Raw genomic sequence first — 23,015 nt, 5'->3', positions numbered from 1 at the left:
CCTCTAGGCAAGGGATGTCCAGTTTTAAATATGAAAGTCTGTGTATTACTCAATAAGTGAAATAAAAGTAAAACAGCAATACAAGACAAATACAACACACCCCCTTTCTTTTTCTAAAACAAGAAGAAAAGGAAGTATCACAGAAACAGGGATTTACTATAAACCCTACCCTGCAAAATTATACCCTTTAGTTGAATTCTTGCTATTGATGAGTTATCATCACCAAGTAAACTCTTCTATCCTGAGCTAAACCCACTCCTGAAAACATTTTCACTCAAAAAAACCAAAATATGCTGCTAACTCACCTTAGAGAAAACACCCGGTGGGAATAAAAACAAGAGAAGACTCAAGTTCTTCCTATAGGCAAATATTTTAGCACATGCTTTGATAGATTTTTCTTCAGGATAATGACTGAGCATGAGACTAAAATTAAGCAAATATATAACCTTCACTATCCTTAATGAGAGTTGAGTACATGCTTAAACTACAGAGTCCCTGTACTTTTACTAGTGATGGAACAAAATGAATAAGGATTCTCTGAAATATGTACGTTTTGTATCCATATGATATAGATGTGATATTATATAACATTTAAACATATAACTTCAGCTAGTCCATCCTTCTTTGTCTAGAATTTATGTTGAATGTAAGCAGGTGTTTCACACTGGTGTCTCCACACACAGGATGAGTATTTATTCTGTTATGAAGTTGTGCTGGAAGTCCTTCAGATCCTGCGAGCCATGGATTCCTACTGAGTATGATTCCTATAGTATGACTCTTCCTGTTGCTATTCCACTGGACTCCAGGGACTGCTCTGCAACTACTTTAAAGAGATATCATGCCAGCACAGACAAGTGTTATAATATATGCTTTTTTAGATTACAAAGTAATTTAAAAATCTTGCTTAACGTGTCCTGTGCAAGTCATTTATTTCTTGGCTCAAAGTATGCAGAAACAGCCAGCCAGCACTGCAACACTGCTGTGTCAAACTGCTATGGACAATTTTTGCATTCTGTGTAATAACATATTCATCGTTAGGAATATGTGTTGGGACTGTAGCAAGGATGTAGCAGCCTTTGGAATTAGCTTTAGTTTCCAGAGGGCAACTATAAAGATCTAAGATTCTATTGTTGTTAGGGTAAGATTAGTTGTCCCTCATCTATTGTTATGCACTGTTTGCTTCTGGACTGCAGATCAGTGTTTACTCCGCCAGTTATACTTTTGCATGGAAGGACTCGGTTTGGTGACCTTTGGTTGCTTGAACAATCTAGACCCATTTCCTGCCCATGAGTTTATACCACTATCACCAGACATCTTAAATCAAGAAATTGACATAAAAAGTAGGATGCCTTTAAACCCTGGTCCTCTTCAAAGGAAGAGCATTCTAATAATTGGATGGAATATTAATTTTTTCATAGCAATATGAACAGATGTAGATAGCACCAATATTTTCATTCCTCATCCATAGAAAAAGAAATGCAATACTAAGCCCAGTGAAAAAACTGTGTGTGCGTTGTGGTACACACAAACATTTCATCTTTCCCTAATCCTTTATATTGATTAACTATTGTCTCATTCTTACCAAGGATCTGAAATATGGGATGTCCTGCTGGTTTCAGTTGGGGCTGAATCAGATCTTTAAATTAAAGAACTCTCTGTACAGTTTATTTTTCTTGTAAAAAGTGTTTCTGTTCGTGTGGGTGGATTTGAACAGAAATCTGCTGTTCAAGGTGTAAGATTGTATTTTTTTTCCATTTGTTGTACTTCTAAGTCCTTATCTAGAAAGTGACATATGGAAGTGATTAGATATGCATTAGAAGATATGCATTATTAGATATATTTACAAGGAATGCCTATTATTAGATATGCATTTCTTGTAAACATAGGAAACTGAAAATATCTAACTAAATTGTATATATTTTTAAAACTTGGTTTCTGCAAAAGAGAAAAGATTAGGAGGTATCGGGTATAAAACAGCAGTTGAAGAAAGAAAATAAAATAACTATTTATTTTATTACCTATTACGAATTAGAGGTTTATAATTCAGAAAGAATGGGGTATTAAATAAAAATTTAAAGTATGGCTTTTAGGAAAAGCCACTGTAATACAATTATAATTAAGGACAAGGCCCATTTTTTCTTTCTGCTCTCCAATAGTCTGAAGACAGTCTCCAATATAGAAATGCAGTTATGTGAGCCAGATGCCAATTTCAAACTTTATTAATAAAGTTCCAGAGCAATGCTAAATAAATTCAGGAATAACCCCAGATTTATATTTATATAAATATATAAAGAACTCAATGTTTTGTCTTAAATTCATTGAATTTGTTCCTTCCTTGAAGCATTACTCTCCATGTATTCTGCATTTATTATCTCTATGTTGCATACAAAGGTCTGTTCACACAATTTTGTCAAATATCAACAGCCAATTTTTTTCTCATAACTTTTTTACCTTAATTTGGTATTTGGCCTTTAATTGCTTCACATGTACTAGGCAATCAATGCATTACACTGTAATGAATACACAATCCACCTTTTGTACCGCAATAATTTAATAAGCTTCCTAGTAAAAATATTCCTGTATTTTATGCAAAGGTGTTTTTTTTTTCTGTGGCTTAGAACAAGTATTCTGGACTAAGAAGACAATCCTCAAAGGTCATTATTTGTACATCATCTTTGCAGCTGTTTGACAGATGTGCTTGCTGTTTGACATAAGTTTTTCCTGTTTTACAGAGATATTAAAAAGATTTATTAAAACAATCTGCTTAATTTCAATTTCTTTTTATAAAAAAAGCAGCTGCAATACCTAACTATTAACCAAGTCGAGCTCTAGGGAAAATGTTTTATTCATGAGGACTTCTCTGTAAACTTCCTCCAAAGGCAGATTTTGTGATGATGATCCAGCAGCTGATAAGCATTTCCCCCCACACACAGCACAACTGAGTGTCCCACCTCTGTGTTCTTTATTCATGCACAACTCCCTGGAGATCCAGGCTCACTGATGTGAACTCATTTCGAACAAAAGATAACCCGTCTTTACAGAGCTCACACTACTTGACAAGCCAGGATACACTGAAAAGAAAGGAAAATCTACTGTCTCATTTCATTCATAGGCAAGTGAGGCAGTGGTTGGTGATTTGTCCAAGGTTTACAGAGTTTTGTAAAACTTAGGAACTAAACACAGATGATAAAATCTCTCATTCTTTGCCTACACACAAAGCTATCTTTCCTCAGTTAGAAAAGAGGGTCATACTGCTCTGGATGATTTCTGATGAGATATTATTTAGCACATGAAGTGCTCTGACTGGAATTTACACACACTGTAATATGCAGATGTGTTATGGCACAGAACCTCAGTCTGTGCCAATGGTCACCCTTCTTACTTCAGAGAAGTGGTATTGAGATCACCCTTTGTGCTCTAACACCTGGTTGCCCATCAGGACAAACTGCAGTGCAAGTGCAAATGTGAACAAAAAGAGTACGTTTATTGAAGATATTGCCTGCCATAACAAGCACACCAAAGAAGTAAACATATGCTAGTCCTCAGATTCATACTGTAGTACAAAACCTTGTCAGTCATAATTTGTTTTCAGCCAGTACCTCTGTCCACAGAACAGCACAAATTGTAATCATATTTTGGAGAAGTTTTACCAGCACTGAGTCTGCTGTTAAGCTTTTTTATAGCTACCATTTTATCTCAATTTAAAAGCAAGTACAGCAAGAACAACCACTGCATAGCTGTAAGGTTACAAAATCATGTGTGTAGGGGAAAACAAATGTCCACATTTTTCTATTAACATTTTCATTGAGTTCCATGGACCCACAACTGCTTCATGCTGATGTCTCTGTGTACTCTAGTACCCCATATGCAATGGAAAAGATCCCTGAAAATACCCACACCTGACAAAATGGGTGTTACTGTCTTCAGGAGCATTGTCAGGTATAAATAATTGACTTGTCCTAATATAATCATGTTTCCTTTAAAATTTCTTAGATAGCCTGAGCGACCAGCCAGTAATTTTTTTCTGTCTTTTCAGCTGAAGTTTATGGCCTCACTGAGCAACAGGCCCTTTTGTGTCAGAACTAATACAGCAACCGCAGAGGGTCCGTCTTGAAAAAGAGCAGCAGTCGCTGCCACCTAGGGGCACATCGCGACAGCGACAGGGCCAGGTGCAGCCGGTCGCTCCTGCCCTGGGCACAGACCCACTCCGTGTCCCTCAGCTGCAGAGTAAACACAGCCAGATAAATGTAACAGGGGGCTTGCGGGCAGATTCCAATTGCTAACTGAAATTATGCCACTGTGACTTCTTGCCTATACCTACAAGTGCAGCTAGAAACTCTCACAGGAACATTCTTTCTATTGGATAACAGAAATACTGAATGGAATTATTCTCTCAGGAAAAATAAAAATCATTCACAGGACTAAAATGGGGCACCCCTTCCACAGACAGGGTCTTCACAGTGTGTTGCACCCACACAGGATGCTTGCTTGCTGCAGCACAAATCAGAGTTCCCAACATCTGAAGGAATGTAAATTTATCTATACTATTCTCTCTTCCTTTAAAGTGTTAGCATTAATAAATAGTACTTTGCATAGTCTCGGTGCCTTAATTATTGGAATTACACAGGAGCAGAAACTCCAGCTTCAAGACACTCAGTTACTCGTGAATGATAATGCTACTTCTCACAGCTTAAATCACAAAGCTGGACTCAACGTGAAGATTCCCTGCCTACTGCTTGCAAAGCTGACTAAATATTATTGTAATTGAGCTCTTTACACAGAAAAGAGAGCTCACCCTTGCAGGCTAAGCAGACAGAGTTAGAGTCCACTATTAGATGAATCTTTTAAATGTCCAGTAATGTGTGTGATGGAAAGGCACAGCACTTATAAGATATGTGTAACCCTGAAGAGTGGTTTGCACATAATCTTGCATGGGTGTAGCTTTGTAGGGTTAGAATTAAGCTTGTGAAACTAGAGAAGTATTCTGTATTGTCATACTGATATATGAGAATATATCACTTACTTTGTGCACATCAGGAATAATAGAACCTCATACTTCATTCATGCTTCTCAGGCCCAACAGCATGGAACAACTAACACTGGATCCCAGAACCACAACTCAGAATAGCTGAGATTGGAAGGAAGCTCTGGGAACCATCCAGTGTAAACCCTCCAACTCCCAGCAGTGTCACCTTGAGCTCAGAACTCTATTCATATGGGTTTTGGGTATCTCCAGGATGGACATTCCTTGACACCTCTAGGCAACCTGTTCTGCTATTTGGCCATCCTCAGTGTAAAAAAGGTTTTTTCTGATGCTTAAAGGAAATTTCCTGGATTTCAGTTTGTGTCCATAGCATCCTGTCCTGTCTTTTGATACCACTAAGAGAAATCTATTTCTGCTTATTTATCTCTTTACTCCCCCCCATTTAGGAATTTTTACAGATTAGTAAGATCCCCCTGAGCATTCTCTTCCCCATGCTCAACAGCCCAAACTCTCTCAGCTTCTCCTTACACAACAGACGTTTCTTAATTACAATTACTTAATCATTGCAGTGGCCTTAATATGCAAGTACTGGTTTAGAGATATTAGAAGATTCCATCCAACAGCTACATCCAACAGCCTACTGAAATTAGGAGGTAGAGTTTTTGGTGCCTATTGACAAGCTCTTGATAGCTGCAGTTTTAATACTACTTAAGGACCGATCAAGGCCTGAGGAAACAATGCAGGAGATAAAGAAAAGATGCAGAGTATGGAGCATATCTTTGATGTCAGTCTGAAATATCTGCCAGCAATCATCTCTACTTTTTTACATAGTCTTAACAGTTCAGTGTCCTCCCATATGAAGTAGGTGGCTATTCAGAATTCACTGCCTTTTCTGCACAGTACCAGTTACACATTCACGCCTGAGGGACAGTGAACTTTTTGCAATCCTGTTCTGAATTATACAGCTATTTAGCTTTCTCATTAAACCATTCAAAAACAAAACCCCAAAAAGCAGTTAAAATGCCTGAGAGCAGTACACCCCCAACCAGGCGACAGACACAATGGGGACTATACAGTAGCTGTCCAGCACCCCGGCTCATTACACAACCTAGCAATTAACTGAGGTTGCCTGTGCTCCCTCCCCTCCCTGCATTTGTTCTCTTGAGAGATGACAATCCCTTCTTCTCCTTCCTGTTCAACACTCTTGGAAAGACATGCCAATGACTGTAGGCTTTCCTTTCCCATCACACTGCTGTAAAAAGCTTCTAACTACTTCCATTACCACTTCCTTCATGGCTGAAGCAGATTTATTCCAGGCAAGGCACCAGCTGCAGTACCCTTGGCTCATTCAGCACACCTACCAATAGTTCCCAAGGCAGAAACAACATGCTGGGAGTTTGCTTAATGCCAGCACCTTTGGATAAGTGACAAGGACACTACAAGAAATAATGAACATTAGGGAAATGTAGCTATAGCAACACAAGTATTCACAAAGCAAATCCCCACCATGAGCACAAGGAAACTGCTGTTATTGTATTTGTAAAAGTGCTGATAAAGCAGGAGCTTGGGCTACAATATCAGGAGAAGGCATGCCTGGCCTGCAGTCTTGCCACAGATGGTAACACATGCAAAAGCACCCCTACAGCAGACAGAAACTTAGCTCACACACTTTCAGAAATGCTGGATGAAACAACAGATCCAAATTTGAGCCTTTGTAAGAAAATCCCAAACTCTCCCCAGCTCCTTATTTTCCTGCTCCAGATTTTACTGCAGGTTTAGCACCATGTCATCAAAGGAACCATCCTGATGACACTGTCATGCTGATCAGAAAGCTGCCATTGTTCCAGAAGCAGGAACTGAATCTTGGTCTCTCATTAACCTATGCTGCTTCCACCCTTTTTTATCCACTTAAAGCAGGCAAAACTTGTAGTTGGGTCTTCAACAGGAACACAGACATTGCTTTCTGACTTCTTTTTTAAATCATAAGATGGAACAACTGAATTACTCTCAAAGAATTTTGACTTTCACTTGATATAAGAAATAAAAAGTTAGTTTATTTAACTTGGAATAGCACTACACATATTCCTCCAGAACTCCTGGGTTCCTCTCCTCATCATATCTATAATTCACTTCAAGAAAAGTTCCTTAACAGTATCATGCCTCATTTTCTTTGTCTACTGCTCTGCTGTCTTAAAGAAGATGCATGAGGCACAGGTAATGCTTGGGAAGAGTTGAGTGAGTACTCAAGTAAAAGACAATACAAATACATGAAATATTCTTCGTGCTTGCACTTTTCAGTTACCACACACTCCCCTTCACCTCTGTGAGTGAGTTAGGACACACGTAGCATATATCTATCTCTATTATTAGGAAATTACACTGAATCATTAAGTGGAAAAATTCACTAAGGGAAAGAGTAGGATTCTGCTCAGGTATTGTTTGAAAAAGGAGTAAGAACAAAGTGTTATTTGACAGCTAGAAATTCTGCTAGTATTACTTACTTGAGTCACTTAGCATGGACTCAACACCATTACTTTTGCTTGACAGCAATTTTAGATCAAAAGACCTAAAACTCTATGGGATCTCTGTTCCCATAGACAGAATCCACACAAAGCCTGGAATGCCAGCAGCCTGGGATGACCACACCTCTCAGCTAAATACAAATACCCCATTCCTTCAGAGTAACATTGCTCTAGGCAAAAGCATCCATCTCCTTCCTTCCAGAGCACTCCATGCCAGCCCCTGCCAAGATTTTCAATGACACAGAGATTTCTCCACCTACTCCTTCTCTCAACAACATTCACTTAGATCCCTGGCTAAAATCTGGGTGGCTGCTGGGTTATGCTCCTCTGCTAGACTTGGTCAGTGGCCCAAAAGGTTCAATTATCCCAAGAGTCTTCCTGGGATTTACATAATACTCCTTTGAGGTCTATCAAAGCATCTGATGAAACTCAGTTACTTCCTTGGAGCTCTAAGAAGAACACAGATTAAACTGGGAACACAAACATCAAGTTAGCATGTTAAAAATATCCAATGAATAAAATATCCTTTTCATTTTCCTTTATCAACAGTTCTCCTCTCTTATTAGTTCCATTAATAGGGCAAAAGGTTTACACACCTCGCTTATGGCTGTGCATCTTAACTCTGAGTTTTTTGTAAAGTCCTTGAGGAATTCAAATTACAGCTAGGCTACCTCCAGGTGGTTGGGACTTGACTGATCAATGGCCCGTAGCCAGCTGAAGTGATTACAGCCTTGGGCAGGAAAGTATTGTTATCAAAGTTGCTGCTTCCTGTAGCTTCAGCCCAACTTGCCTCAAAATCATTACACAGCACAGATGGGGATAATGTGCCCATTATTCCCATGTCCATATGCTCATAGAGGAGCTATGTCCTCTCTGTAGCTTTATACATGTTCAGTTCCCTTCACAGTTTCCCTCCAAAATGCCAGTACTTCTGTTCCTGTCTGGCTGTTCTTTGAGCACTGATTGGGATGTGGGTGATCTGCTTTTAACTCTCAGTTACTTCTATAACACTGAGAGCACCAAGCCTGTATATTGCTATTGTCTTCATTTCTGGGACAGGTAGAACATTCTTTCTCCAAATTCATCCCATGTCCTGAGCACACATAAAGTGCACCAGTATGTGAGAAAGCTGGCAAGATTGGGAAGGGCATCTGCATTAGTGTGGATGCATTTACCTGCCATGGGAGCAGGCTGATAATGGATACAGATTGCCAACAAATCATGCAGGAAATGGGGCTAGCTGGGAGAATATTCACCTTCCATCCTTCTTTAACATTTTGTGGTAATGTTCTTTTTTCCTTTTTTCCTCACCTTCTGCCAAATGACAGAATAATCTACACTAAAATCAGATATCAAGACAGAGTAAGGTATGTGTTTGCATGTGAGTGCACGTATGTCACACTGCTTTCTACAGAACAGAATCAAAAATATTCAACCAAGGACACTTCTACAGCTAGTAGAGACTTTGTAACTGTGGATTTTACCTTCAGTCCTGTCTGGGTGAATCTTTCAATAGGAGAATCTTTCTGACCCAAAAGATGATATGTGTATAGGATAGTGTTGAACAAGGCTTTCTGTGCATGGACTTAACAGCTTACCTCTGTCTCATAACAGTTCCATGAACTCCTCATTGTCAGCAGAACTGCATCCAGCTCCAGCATTGGCCAGGGAAGCTAAAATAATGGTCTCGCCCAACCCTAAACTCCAAAGGTTCCATATAGCCTACCATGTTAAAGGCCTAAGGTCTACCCAGCTAGTTGTAGGTTTGTGCCCTGTGCTCATTATGCCTGTGCAAGCAGCCCCTCACCAGACCAGCTTCCAGCAAGGGCCCCTCTGTGTGCAGCTCTGTGCTTGCAGAGTCCTGGCAGGATGGGTGCTGACAATGGCCTGTCAGAGGGAGAAATCTCCCAGTGGAAATGTGTGTGATGGACCCACTGGAGTGAATTAGGTCACCTCGTGCTGTCAGAAACAATAGGGACAGAGCTCATACAATATACAATGGCAAGCAGCCTCATATATGAAGGTCTATGGACAACTGGTTCTGCTAAAAAAGGTTATCAGCAGTGATACTACACAGCAGGACATCACTGCAGACATGAACTGGCATGTGAAGAGAGGCAGAGGTCTGAGCAGCTCAAGGCACACAAGCAGAATCCTCAGATTGAAAAAATTTTCTCTTGAGCAGCTAAGAGAGCATCTGCTTTGGACTTGATAGGCTGAAAATCATCCCTACTTTGTCCTCTAACCTAACTCTTTCTTGCCAAAGAATGAAAATATAAAGAAGCTGCAGTAACAGGCTGCAATTTTTTAAACTTACCAGTAGCTTTAAAGTTTTCAGCATCCTTCAATGCTCATCCACATTCTGGATTCTCAGTTGCAGCTAGATCTATGGTGTAGCCTTCATAATTGCTTCTGAAAACTTCGACCATCATTTTACTGATTCCCTCCTAAATTCATTCTTTTCCATTACAAATCCTAAAAAGGGAGGAAGAAGAAAAGGAGGTTGATTAATAACCAATTGATTCAGACTTTTGTCTCTTTATCAAATACCCCACAAAACCTCTGGCGAAAGCAGGGAATGCTCTGTTTGAGCCTTTGCAGGAAATGTCTCCCTGCAAAAGCAGGGGACATACTGTTCCAATATCTAAGACACTCAGAGAAAATCTTGCTGGTTATTATTTGCTCCATCATGTGAAGGAAGCTGCAGAAATGCTGTACACAGCTAGATCCAAAAAGTGCACTTGCAAAAATGAGAGGAAAGGCAATAGTGCTTATGTTTATAGGATTTGAAAGAGGCAGAAAAAAATGGAAAATCCATTCACAAACATATTCATGCAGATCAAATGGGATAATTATTTTGAACTTCATGCAATATCTTTCATCTTTCCTTATCAGAATTAGCTTTAACTTCACTACCTTTCCCTTCACTGAAGTTTTGTGTCCACTGCCAGACCCCACCCCTCATCCTAACTCTGGACACATATATCTAATTGCTCACTAGTGGGATGCTGAACAAATCCACAACAGTACATTCCAGCTAAGGTACTATATGTGCTTTCTGCAAATTTAAACACGATGGAGACTGGTTATATCATGGGGGCCTAGAACTGCATGCTGAGCATTTATGACCTGCATAATTTGGGTTTTATACTGATACTCTGACCAGACTGATAAAAAGATAGCATTTACATTCCTGCAAATTCCTTGTATTTCAGCTCTGTTATGTCCCACCAGCATTTCAAGCCCTTTGATCTCTGAACTAGATAGCATTCAGCATGTATCATTATAACATGTTTAGATTTTATACTATTGTGTTTCTGAGCATAATATAAATAATTTTTGCTTGTTTTTGGGAGGCTGTTTTTAAAATTGGTTTTTATAAATTATTATTTGCAGTCATCACAAAAGGGTTGCGATCCTTCCAGCTCCCACCAGATGTCACCAAGCTCTCAAGGATGTCTGGAGTTAGGGCAGTAGAAGCCTCTTGCTTGAGTGCTAGTGCAGTGTCTTTCCCTTTTCAAGAGAACAGGGTAAGGAGCTGAGGGCAGTCTTGCCTTGTCAGTGGATGAAATGCTGCTGAATCACCGGTGGGCCAAAGCTGCTATGATTTTACTGTCAGTGGATGAAACACAGCTGAATCACCAGTGGGCCAAAGCTGCCATGATTTCACTGCTGTTGAACAGTTTTATCTGAAAGGAGTCAATCTCTTTTCACATACTACCAGGGAATAACACCATCACAGCTCTGCTCTCTGGCTGACACACGTGTCAGAGCAGGAAGCAATACAATAACATGCACAGGAAGCAAGTTTGTGTTACTGCCTTCCAGGCTACCCACTTAGGTGAAGTGGCCTGCTTGTGGCCTGCACAGGGAGTACTGAACTAACTGGGCACTGAAGCCAGCTTTCCATGCCCATTTTGAAAAACATTTCCCAGTAAGCATTTTGATTTTTTAGGCAGTGGTTCTCTTCTGAGTTTTACTGAGTGCTGAGCATTGTGGTCTCCCACACAGTATAAATGCCTGAGGTCTCACTACTCAAATATGCCTGTTCCTCTGGAATGAGCCAGCTTGCCAAGAGGCTCCCCTCAATGCATCCCAATTGGCAGAATAGCACTCTCAAGGCTCTGCCATCAGAGGAAATATTCAGACTCAAAGAGATTAGATGCACAGACTAAGATGAATAGAAGTTGACAAATATCCAAGATGTATTTTTGAGAATGAAGAGGCTGAACTGAAAATGAATGGATTTTAATGAGAGAAGGAAAGGAAATTCACCATGAATTGCAGACATCTATTGTCCTGAAAGGACATTGTTCCCCATGGCCCCAGAACAAACATGAAAGGAACACATTTCATGAGGTATTGTTGGGGCTGGCTTGACTATGGCAGCTTGGGCTTGGATAGAACTTTTCGCGGAGGGTTTCAAATAATTCCACTTCTGAGAGCATTATTTATGGGCCTTTTACAGACACTGAAGTACACATTGGGACAAAATTACTTGTCCTTACAGTGAACAGCTCCCAGAGCTGGGAAAGTGAATCCTGATCAGTATCAATGAACCTCTGCCCTAGGCCTTATTTCTGCAACCTTGCAAATAGGGAAACTTGGCAGCTGGTTTTCTTACACCAGCTCTCACAAATGACATTGTACTGAAGCAGTTATTGTCCATAAGAATAGCAGAGCCTGTTTGTCCTTTGTAGCTGGGAATGGATTGGACATTGCTCCCTACAGAGTCCACAGCAGCCAAGAGCATGCAGATAAACACAGTTTGGGCACACTTGTTGGTGCCCTGATAGGCTGACAACAGTCTCAGGGTGATTCAGCTCAGGAGATAATCTCATTCCTGTGCAAGTCACCCTAGTTAGTCTTGTGTCCTGCCCACTGCAGCTATCAGTGTTACATTCTCCTCCTGGTCCAGCAAAATAGCTTCCAATCTAAACTGGAATACCCTCAGACCTAAGGTGTGAGTTGTCTCTAAGAACTGTGTATATCTTTTGAAAAGTTCATGACTGCAGATGGAACATGCACCAACTACTCACCACTTCATGATTCTATGGTCCCCATTCTTATTGCTGAGAAGGAGAGGGGAAATAAAATTCCAGCCTGGGCTTTCTCTCCACTTTTTTTCCCCTACATCAACTAAAGTGATCTATATAGTTACCACAAACACCTCTTCTTCTGGGAACTTTTTCCTCAGTTGAGACAATGACTAAAAACAATATAATTGTATTTCCAATGCTTTCTTTTCTGACAGAATAGTAATTTCTCTTCCTGCCATAAACATCACACTTTGACAAGTACACAGAAACAACCAACATTTAAAAGGCAAGGTAGACATTGTAACACATTGTCATCTAGTACAGAATCAAATTACCCTTCTTTTCTCTCTCCCATCAGCATCCATTGTCATGACGTACTCTACTTACGCACATGTGACTCTGGGATTAGAAGCACAAACCTCTGCCATTTACAGAGCATTGCTTTTCTCCTTCACTACAGGCAGACATGATCACAACTGACACAATGCCTTTGCTCACACAGCAGCCAGCCTTGTTCAGTTTTTGTGCAGCCCATGCTAGTGAACGTTCACTGCTTCTGGTACCCAGTGCAGCTACACAGTAATTCTAATAGCTGGCAGCTCTTTTGCAGCTGCCTGAGCTGCAGTCAGATCCATGACCACAATGTTGCTATGAACTTGAAAGGCCATCTGAGCATTTTGCTTTTTATTTGTTTCATAACTGATGGGAATTTTTCCACCTTTGATGCTATTGTAAAGAATTCAAGCCATAAAGCAGAAGGGTAGCAGGACTCTGGTCAGCTGAACACTAACCAATTCCAATCTAAAAGGTCTGTATTTTACTTCTGACTCTTTTCTTGATCCATTTGCCTTCTCAATATTGTTCTATTTCTCATCTCTTAATTATAAATCATCATTATTCCCAATTAAGAAAAAAAAAAAGAGATGAAGGGAAAAGAATGAAAAAAGAAAAGCAACAATGAATTTCAAAACGTATCTGAAAAGCCAAAACTTTTTTGGTTTCCTGAAACTGTAGAAGCCCCCAGGAACAATTCCTGTTTCCAAGCACTTCAATAAGCAATTTGAGCCAAGAGATACTTTGATTCTTCATTAAAAAGAACTCCTTAGAGGTCAACTTATCTTGAATGGTCCTGATGTAATAAAGTATTAATAGAGAGAAATCAATTTCCAATATTACTGTCATATCATGCTGTCAGAAATAAGTGCACCTACCTACATGGCTCAGGTTTAGTTACCTTAGTCCTGCTGTAGAGAGGCAGCCCTACCTGTTGCCTGGCCCTACAGCAAAGCAGAATAGCACATGCTATCCCACACAGAAATATCTGACTTCTTAGTTGCATCGAGGGTCCTTATTTGCCTGTATGTAATTCCTTAACAAAGAAATGAGGCTCACAGCAGTTGATCACAGAAATCTCCTTGTAGTGAAGATTTGTGGTTTCTCCCAGTCATGTAGCCCCTTCAGACTTAGCTGCATTCCAGTCTGGGTTTAAATGCTAATGGAAAATACTTCCACACCCAGTGGCTAATTACTTTCTCCCTCAGAAGTAAAATCTTGGGTTGGTTATGAATTCACTACTCTTAACTGTTAGTTTCAAGGGAGAGCAGAAAGGCCTAAAAGGGACAAAGGAGATCCTGCAGTACCTATAGGATTGTTCTTATGCTTTTGCCTTCTAAATCCTACTTCTAAGTAATTGATAATTAGGATTTGTGTTGATTCATGTCTGCAAACCTAGAGCATAAAAAAAGTATTAGTGATATTCACTAAACTTTCTATAATTTCCTTTACCACTTATAAGGTTCAGCGTTGCTGACATCAAATGCCTGAAAATGAGAGAGGCCTTTCTTCAAAAATTGGAGATTCATTTAAAAAATAACCGTTTATTTTTTTATTCAGTAGTGTTCCAATTGTTCAAGGTTGTATGTTCAGATTTTCTTCCTCAGCCACAAGCATTTTTTACTTCATAAGCAGATGACTCCATGACCAAGTTTTTCAAGGGGAAAATAGGAAATAATAGGCAAAATAGTTCTCTTTAAAGCACAGGACTTAGTGTTGCTGACAGCTCCTACACAGTTCCAAATGAAACTGCACACAGGCCACAAGTAGTAGGAAGTTTTTTGCTGGCACCCTAAAGTTCAGAGGCTATGCTTTCCTTCCTGTCTTACCACCACCAAAGAGGAAAAAGATATTAATATAAATACAAACTGTGATTGTGTTCCTGGAAGGAAACATATCAGGTTAAGCATGCAGGAAGGGAGCCTTGGTGTTCTCCAGAAGGTTCCTCAGTTTCCAATATGAGAGGCACCGGCTGTTGTACAAACTCCAATATCAACAAAGCAGTTGTGACCATCTAAAATGCACTATACAGTCTGGAAAGCCACATTCAGAACCACGGTTAGGGGCAATACACATCTAAGGAAACTACTCTGATCCTTCTTATTCTCTCACTGGATTCTGAGATATTTAAGAGCCAGAATCTTACAGACCTCATCTCTGTCCAGATTTTGGTTCAGCTGCCTCTTCTGGCACAAGACAAATCATAATGAGCTCTAACAGCCTCTCAGTTGCCCATCTTGTCTGAAAGAAGGTCACTCCAACTGGGGCATCTGGCAAAGCTAGAAGTAGCAGCAGAGTACTTTGAGTGTGAAAGGCAATGCTGAGAAATTGAGTCATTTGGTTCCCAAGCACAGCTGGCTGCCTTCATGTCCCTGAGAGGACTAGGGCCTGGGGGAGGGGTATAAATCGCATGTTTCAAACTGTCCCTATTAACTAGACATTTCATTTAAATTGCACTTAGCACCTGCCTCCAATTACCTGACTCCAAGGCCCATGTGTGACAGAAGCTGGAGCTCTGATTAAATCCGTGCTTCGTACTAGGGAGCCATTAAGCCAAATCAAGGCTCACCGCTCCTTTGAAGGAGATCATTTGTCTTCATTAAAAGTGTCCATCCTTGATTGCCCTGACAGGAGCTTCTCTCTGAAAGATAATAAGGTCTGTTATTGTTGAGAGGGAAAATAATGTATTGCAGCCCTCTAGAGAGTGATTTGTATTTATTAATGTTCTCACAAATTACTGTACCCTGATTAACCTGTGACTGTGACAGGCAGCAGGGTGTGCTGCTCATCATGGCCATTCATGCTGGCCACTGTCTCTCCTGACATCACTAAGGGGCAACAGCACATAAGGAAGTGGCCTCCTGCCCCTCAGTGATGCCTAAGGTCCATTAGGGAGTGATGGACAAAGCTTTAGCCAAGTTGTGAAAACCCAACTAATCACATCTTTGATCAGATCCTAATCTTTGGTCCAGATATAGAGGACTACACAAACATCAGCATCTTTGATATGAATATAACTATAATGCTACACATGTGAACCAGTGTCCTATACTTCTCATCCACAGAGTTTCAAGTATTTTACAAAGGAGGTGCAACTTCAGCTGTGAGGAAAGGGAAAGCATGGGAATTCAAAACCTTCTCATGCTCATGTGAGAAGCCAGGGAAAAAAGCGCAGGCGCAGAATTCACATTTTCTGAACCACTAGCCATGCCATTTGGCACAGTGAAAACTGTACAAATCCTATCACACTGTTCTTTTGTGACAATCAAAATCAGACTAGAATCAGTGCTCTTCCACAACAACATCATAAGTAAACCTTCTCCAAAGGTCCTGTGCACAGTTTCCAGGAAACATGCAGGAGGCTTAGAAGTAGTTAAATAGTTGCAATTCCTACTGCAGTAAGAGTGTTTGGTAGCTCAACTCTGGGTTCAGTCCTGAGTGTCTTTTGTCCACCCCCCCAGAAATTTAGAGTTTATAGTTTGATACAATAGCCAATTCTAGCTAAAATAAGCTTATTCCATTCCCCCTGGCCTTTAGGTAATTCTCATCAGACCATTATGCTGGGGTTCATTTTCTGTGAGAAAACAGTGTCAGATAAACACTTCATAGTGCCCAGGTCAGAAAATAGGAATGTGTCTGAAGATCTGCTCTCATCTGTGCCATCAAACTTCTGTTAGTTCAGCAGAATTCAAAAAGGGACATTTGAGTCAGTCCTCTACAAATGAAGGAGATACAGTGTGGGAAGAAGTTGAAAGAAAGCAGAATTTCAGAGCAAATTCAAAAGGGATTTTCCACTGAAGCTTCAGGGTATAGCCAGTTCCAGTAGCTTCTAGTATATCTCCAAGTCAGAGAACTCTGGGGTCATATTACTCCCTAAATTCAAAATCAAACTGAGCTTTTGATACAGTGACAGAAAATGGATTTGTGCTCTGAGTTCTCTAAAGCAGAGACAGAAACTTCCCAAGCAGAAAGGTTCAAAAGGTTCCATGGCCTTATTATGTTATGGAGGCAAGGGCTGTCAGGCCACTGCAGCCATGCCCATGGAGCAAGCAGAGGCTGATACTCCCCAGAGGAGCTGAGCCAGCAGCACTGCAGGGTGTGCAAGAGCTCTGCTCATGCAGAAAGCACACCCAGGCTCAGATGAGGCCATACTCTGCCACGGGATGTGAGAGCCAAGGAGAGACATCGTATGCCCTTCTGTAAAATAGCCTTTTGGTCTGTAATAGGAGAAAGCACTTGGTTGCCAAAGCAATTTAGACTGCCTGCATAGCTGAGGGATGGCCAGGGAGAAGTTTCAGTAGCCTGGAGGCTGGTAAACTACTCTTGCAGATTGAAGCTCCAACTTTTTTCTAAACTTTGAATCTCTTGTTTTGGTAAGTCTTCTCATTTCTTTAAATACACACTTAAACAGTCATTTGTTTAGAACTGATTTACTAGTGATATTAGCCAGACGAAGAAGCAGAGCACGTGACCCTAAAATTCCTCAAATGTCTCTTTAAAACTCTCTTCCATAAATATCTGTACAAAACACTGGGTAATGTTTAGACAGTTGAAATGCCCCCACACTTGTTTTAAGTATCCAACGGTCAGGTCACAAAGAGTCGGAGTTTGCTACAGCCATCCTTTGAGTATGGCTCTAATTCATTAAGCCTAGCAGCTCAGAAGCCATTATTTTTATGATAAAATTCTCTGTCATATTGGCCACAAAAATAACCAGCACTTTTTTTACTACACGTATCCTTACTCGTTGCCTCTTCCTTTGTACATCTTTCCTAATGTTTCACTTTACTTTGCTTTGCAAGTGATATTTAGCTGTCATGTAGAACTACTTGCAGCATTTCCACTGGAAGATTCATTGTTATCTACTGACTTCAACAAAGTAACAGTGAAAAGTACCCAGAAAACCTTTTTTTTTCTTAATTCCAACTTTTAAATTAATGAGGTTTGGACTTGAAAAATTGTATTAAGTTCATCCATCTCATACAGCACATACTCATCTCTAGGTGAACAGATATGTGAAATAATTTAAAAGTGCTGTATTATAAAGTATGTTTGTTGTTCTGCAGTGAAATTTTGTATAATTCTCTTTTCCTAGGAATTTCTGAAATTAAACATAAGTAATACCCAGAGAGATCTAGGCTGTTGAGCTCATGTCTATAATAAATCATGCATATGATTATTCTGCAGCTCTATTTACTAGCAGTAAAAGTGATAGGAAGGCATTTTATCTAAAAGTACACACTGAGAAGAACACAGACTTCACCTTCATACTGTACTTTACCTTGCCATCAGAGCTCTTTGAGCCAAGACAGTCAAACAACTGAGAGGTCGGAAAGAAGAGAGCAGAGACTGACTGACTCACATGTGGTCTGTCAGTACCTTACTGAGAGCAAAACCTCTGCTCTCATAAGCAGCCTGGATTCCTCATCATTCCTCACAGGCAAGTAAAACCTGTCATCCCTCTTAATGTGTGGCTGAGAACTTATCAGCCACTTATCAGAAGCTGGTTGATCTGGCAGAGCCATGTTTTATGGAATGTAATGTTCAGGTGGCTCTGATCATGCCTGTGCCATTGGAAATGGGGTCGTTCTGTGTATCCTGTGATTCTCTCTGCACCACAGCATTCTGGATTTCTCTAGTCTGAGCCTGAAGTCTTTAATTAGTCTATTACACCAATCCTCTGCCATTTCCTCACTCCCCAGGAATCCTTTGGTATCCTGTCCTGTTATCTCCAAGGCAAATATGAATAAGGGTCTCGATGATTGGGTAAATAGTGCAGAAAACAGATGTGAGGGGCTGCAAAGTGTATACATTATGAATAGTATTGCAATAATATCTTTAATCCCTTAATGAGGGCACTTTGTCAGGGTAAGGGAAGATAGACAGACTGAGGGATTTTGCAGCTGTACACAGAAGCCTAAAGAATGCTCTTAAGCTAACAAACGTAACCAACATCACAACATGTTCTTACTTACTATCTTCATGAAAATTAATACTCCATGAAAATTGCACTCATTTGCACATGTTTTCAGAAATTCTGCTTTTGTTTTCATGAAAGGACCCTCTTGCTTATTAATAAATTTATTTGCTTTAAGAACAGCAGAGAAGCAGAGAATGAGAGCTATAATCTGAATGACAGCTGAAAATGGCTGAGACCTACACACCTTTGTTGGGCATTTTGGGCAATACTTTTCATGATCTGCTTACAGAAGTTTCCCCAAACTGGCACAGTGCTATGTGTGGAAAGTCCTCAAGTGCTGCCTACAGTTACATGGAAAAGTGTGCATGAACCCAGTAAGCAAGAAAATACAGTCTAGGGAGCTGATGGTCTGACACTGCTTTCCTTCCCAGAGCTCTGGGGGATGACTGCTAATGCTGTAACACATCTAGGCCCTTCTGGGGGCAGGCCAGATTCCTGTCCATGATTAGAAATAGCATGCAAGAGGCTTGTCTTGTGGTATTCTGGCATTTCTGCCTCCAGACCCAGATGGAAACCAAACATGAAAGAACATCTTATTCCAATAGTTTAGACACTCCAAAGGTTTGGGTTATGTTTGGTACTAAAATTGTGGGATGAAAGTGGGCAGAAAGAAGAAGGATTGACACAAACAATTTTTCCCTGCTACCATCTAGACTTGTGTTATGGAAAGATTTCTTTACTTAATCTTTCCTCTAAGATGTACACCTGACATGTCACAGAATTTAGCACTACTGATATTGTGGCTGTTAGTGCATACTCACTTATCCCTGCTGTAATATGACAAATCAGCACTTACACTCCCAACCTTAGAGGCAGCAGCAGCCTAACACTAAACTACGCATACTACTGGATAGAAAATACAAAAAAATGCTGGAATAAAGAAGTAAGAGCAGCAAGGCAATATCACAATCCAGTATACTATCTATGCAATTGTTTGGAACAGTGGGGAAAAATGAAGTACTTAAAGTTTCTTAAACTCTCAATGCAGTAATTTTTAGCCCTCTCCTTATAAGAGCAAAGGCCAGGCATGGAAAAGATGAGTTCTGTTTTCTCAATGCATTGACCAACATAAACGATCTGACACAAGAAAAAGCTACCCAGAAAATAATGGTCGGTAAAGTTAAATACAATTTAAATACAAGGGTAAAAGAGAAGAAGCACAGCCAGTATTTCCCTTTCAAGTGACAAGCTGTTTTCAGCCTTGGCTTTTACAGCTTTGTGCCATTCCACTCTTTGACACACTGCACCCTGCCAGTACTAACCTTAAGTGGAGAGGGTAGCAAAAAAATCAGGGAAGTATCAAAAAAAGTTGTGCCTTTCTCTCTAGATCCTAAACAAACCATCTAAATCTAAATGTGTGAACAGAGGTCTAGTAGGGGGCATCCAGGCCATCAAAGCAAGTCCCCCCCAGCTGTAGACAACCAAGCAACAACTGAGCTGGCAAATATGTGGAGGCTCTTTAGCAAGATTCCCAAGATTTCCAGCTGGAAAACCCCAGCCTATGCTGCCAAGCATTAACACACAACTTCTGCTTCAGACTCCAGCTGGAGCTAGGGATTACAGAGACATGCATGAAAAAAAATCACTGTTAACAAAAAAGGGACCCTTTGAACCAAGTTTTTCCAAGCTGCCAAGATGAGCCACAGAAACCATTTGAACACTCAGTGGTCCAAGTAGAACAGAACTGGAAAGATGAGTCTGCATTCATTTGGGTAAAATGCAGGCAAGTGGAATATTATTATCTCATGGCCCTACGGAATAAGGCACTTATATCTTCTTAATATGAAAAAATTTCTGGAATCTCTGTTGTATGTATTATTCTGCCTGCTATCACGAAAATTTACTTGATTTCACTACGAAAATTGTCTTCACCCGCATTGAGACTTCATTCTAATGGGTGCTGTGCAGTCCCTGCCTTCTAAAATTAATCTGTAAAACATATCTGATTTTATGTATGTTTGCTCTGGAGATATATCCAACACTAAATATACCCCATATACCCTGCTCCAAACACTTACTAAGTTTATAATAAAATTATCTTCTACTTTCTTTAATTCTAAGAATGAATAAAACCAAAAGAGATGAAGGAAAAGACCAGTAACATTTAATTCATATGTGATGAGGTGACTTCACTCAGCATAACCCTTCTGGTTGCTAAAAAGAAGGATTTCCAGCTAGCAGTCTAAGTGACATTGCAACTATTCTTTTGTGAAAGTTTCAATTTCTCCATTTCCTATTATCATGGCAATACAATCTTCAGAAGTAAATTATTCTAAGTCTCAAACCTCTTAAGTTCAAACCAGATATTACAACCCTGCTTATATTCCATTAGCACTTCAGGGGACTCAAGTGAAGTTCCAAGTGTCCAGCGCTATCCAGATCAAAAAGAGAAACAAAAAAAAAATGTCCAGCCATTTGTACTATGCTACAAATAATGAGAATTAATGAACTTCGAAGGGTTTTCCACATTTTATACAGACAATGGCTGCTTTGAATAGTGCCTGATCATATATTATTAAACCTCAGATTTTGGTGGGGTTTTTGCTGTGCTGGATCCAAACACCATGAGAATCCAAAGTAATTGTAAAGAGTTTTCATTTATTCTATTTGGGGATTTACAAATCTCAGAGCAGGAGACCTTCTTATTACCTGAACTAGTCAAACAATCTTCATCCTTTGATCTTCCTCCAATTAATTTCAAATGGCACGAGGGAATAAACAGGATTAGCCAGTCAGCCCCATTTCAAAGCTTTAATCAGTTTGTAAATGAACTTCAAGACAGCTAACCATTCTCCAAGTGGGGAAGCTCAGCATCACCAGTGATGAATGCCTACATTTCGTGACAAGGTCTATTTCCATTTGCACTGAGACTTCCTAATAGCACACATGTGGCAACTTGTGCAACTGCTGCATTATGAATCGGATTGGAGAAATTGAAAAGCTTTTCAGTCCTTCTGTGTACAGAGTGGGCAAAATGCCAGACCTGGAATAAGGGAAGGTGCCAAGTTTCCAGTTGTCATGAGTCACTACTGCTAAAAAAGAAAACGCGCACACACATACGTGTATGTGTGCATGCGTAGAAAACATATTCTGCACCTTCTCTCTGATACTCTGTACTTTCTCACTTTTACTCAAAGTAGCCAAATTCAAGACAGTTAATTCCTGTCTAAATTTTCTTATGGGATAAGGGGGTAGTCTCTTCCTTTTCATTCGGTTTTGTATTCCACAGAAGTGGGTCAATAGCACCTGTTCCCAAATGCTACAAAGCAGCCATGGAATAATCCATTATCTACAATTCCATGGGACTCATCTGATAAAATTACATCCCATACATTTGATAAAATCAATGACTACAGCACGATTAAGAACAACTGTAAATTTAATTTCATTGACACCCACTTTTAACTTTATTTTAACTAAGTGACACTTTTCCATGGCTTCATTGCTTCTGAAGCTGACTCAAACATTGCTAGCTTTGGGTATAGAAGAGCAGCACAGAAGGGTGTGAGAAAAATACACACTTATCGCTGTTCTGAGTTTCACATCTGTAGAAATATAAAATTATTTGCCTACTTGGGACATTAGATAACAATTTATTACTTTAATCTAGATATGCATACTATGGCAGAATTCAGAATTTGAACATCATGTTTACTTTACATCAGTTTAAGCTCTCTGAAAATTAGAACCACACCAAGCTTCAGGGTTCTCCATCTGATTCAGCCCTCTGTGTGAGGAGCATTAATAATACTGCATATAGATCTGGCACTGTCATACCTTGAAAATGTGACAATTTAATGGATCGCTACTTAAAAAAAAAATATGCGTCTCTAAATGTTTTGACCCAGAAGCAGTACAAGGAATCCCTGATACTAAAATAAATACATATTTCTCTTTATTTCTGGTACATAATCTTCTGAACTGTAGTAAAATGAAACTTGAAAACTAAGTAACAAAATACAAGAAGGTGATTACTGAGCAAAGAGAGCTGCACTTAAAAAGCAAAGCAACCAGTGATTTTTAGCAACACACAGAATTCATATAGCTTCAAAGCATCAACATAAATCGTATTTTCTGGGAATTCCTAATGGAGCTCTATACCACACCAAGGAAGTCCATAACGTTGTCAGAAACATAGATAAGAGATAAAGATATTT

At 39.9% G+C, this 23,015-nt stretch overlaps 2 protein-coding genes across 8 annotated transcripts in view; one reads left to right on the top strand and one right to left on the bottom strand.

The window, feature by feature from the left end:
- Window positions 1–2,769, top strand: part of FRMPD2 (FERM and PDZ domain containing 2) — a 66,046-nt gene extending 63,277 nt beyond the window's left edge. For 4 of the 7 annotated variants that reach the window (XM_074544933.1, XM_074544934.1, XM_074544929.1 and 1 more), the window contains one exon: window positions 684–2,768. In XM_074544933.1, the coding sequence (XP_074401034.1) occupies window positions 684–755 (72 nt within the window). In that variant the 3' untranslated portion in view covers window positions 756–2,768. Of the gene's footprint in view, window positions 1–632 lie in introns of all 7 variants that reach the window. The other 3 variants (XM_074544930.1, XM_074544931.1, XM_074544932.1) reach the window with 2 other exon arrangements.
- The window catches only part of MAPK8 (mitogen-activated protein kinase 8), a 229,284-nt gene that overhangs the window by 108,997 nt on the left and 97,272 nt on the right, over window positions 1–23,015 (bottom strand). Inside the window, exon 3 of the mRNA XM_074544943.1 lies at window positions 9,824–9,981. The gene's annotated coding sequence lies outside the window, so the exon portion shown is untranslated. The remainder of the gene's footprint in view (window positions 1–9,823; window positions 9,982–23,015) is intronic.

Source organism: Zonotrichia albicollis, chromosome 7, assembly GCF_047830755.1.
Source record: "Zonotrichia albicollis isolate bZonAlb1 chromosome 7, bZonAlb1.hap1, whole genome shotgun sequence".
NCBI classification, from domain to species: domain Eukaryota; kingdom Metazoa; phylum Chordata; class Aves; order Passeriformes; family Passerellidae; genus Zonotrichia; species Zonotrichia albicollis.
Note: the sequence above shows the minus strand (reverse complement) of the source record. Positions and strands in the feature narration are given on the sequence as shown.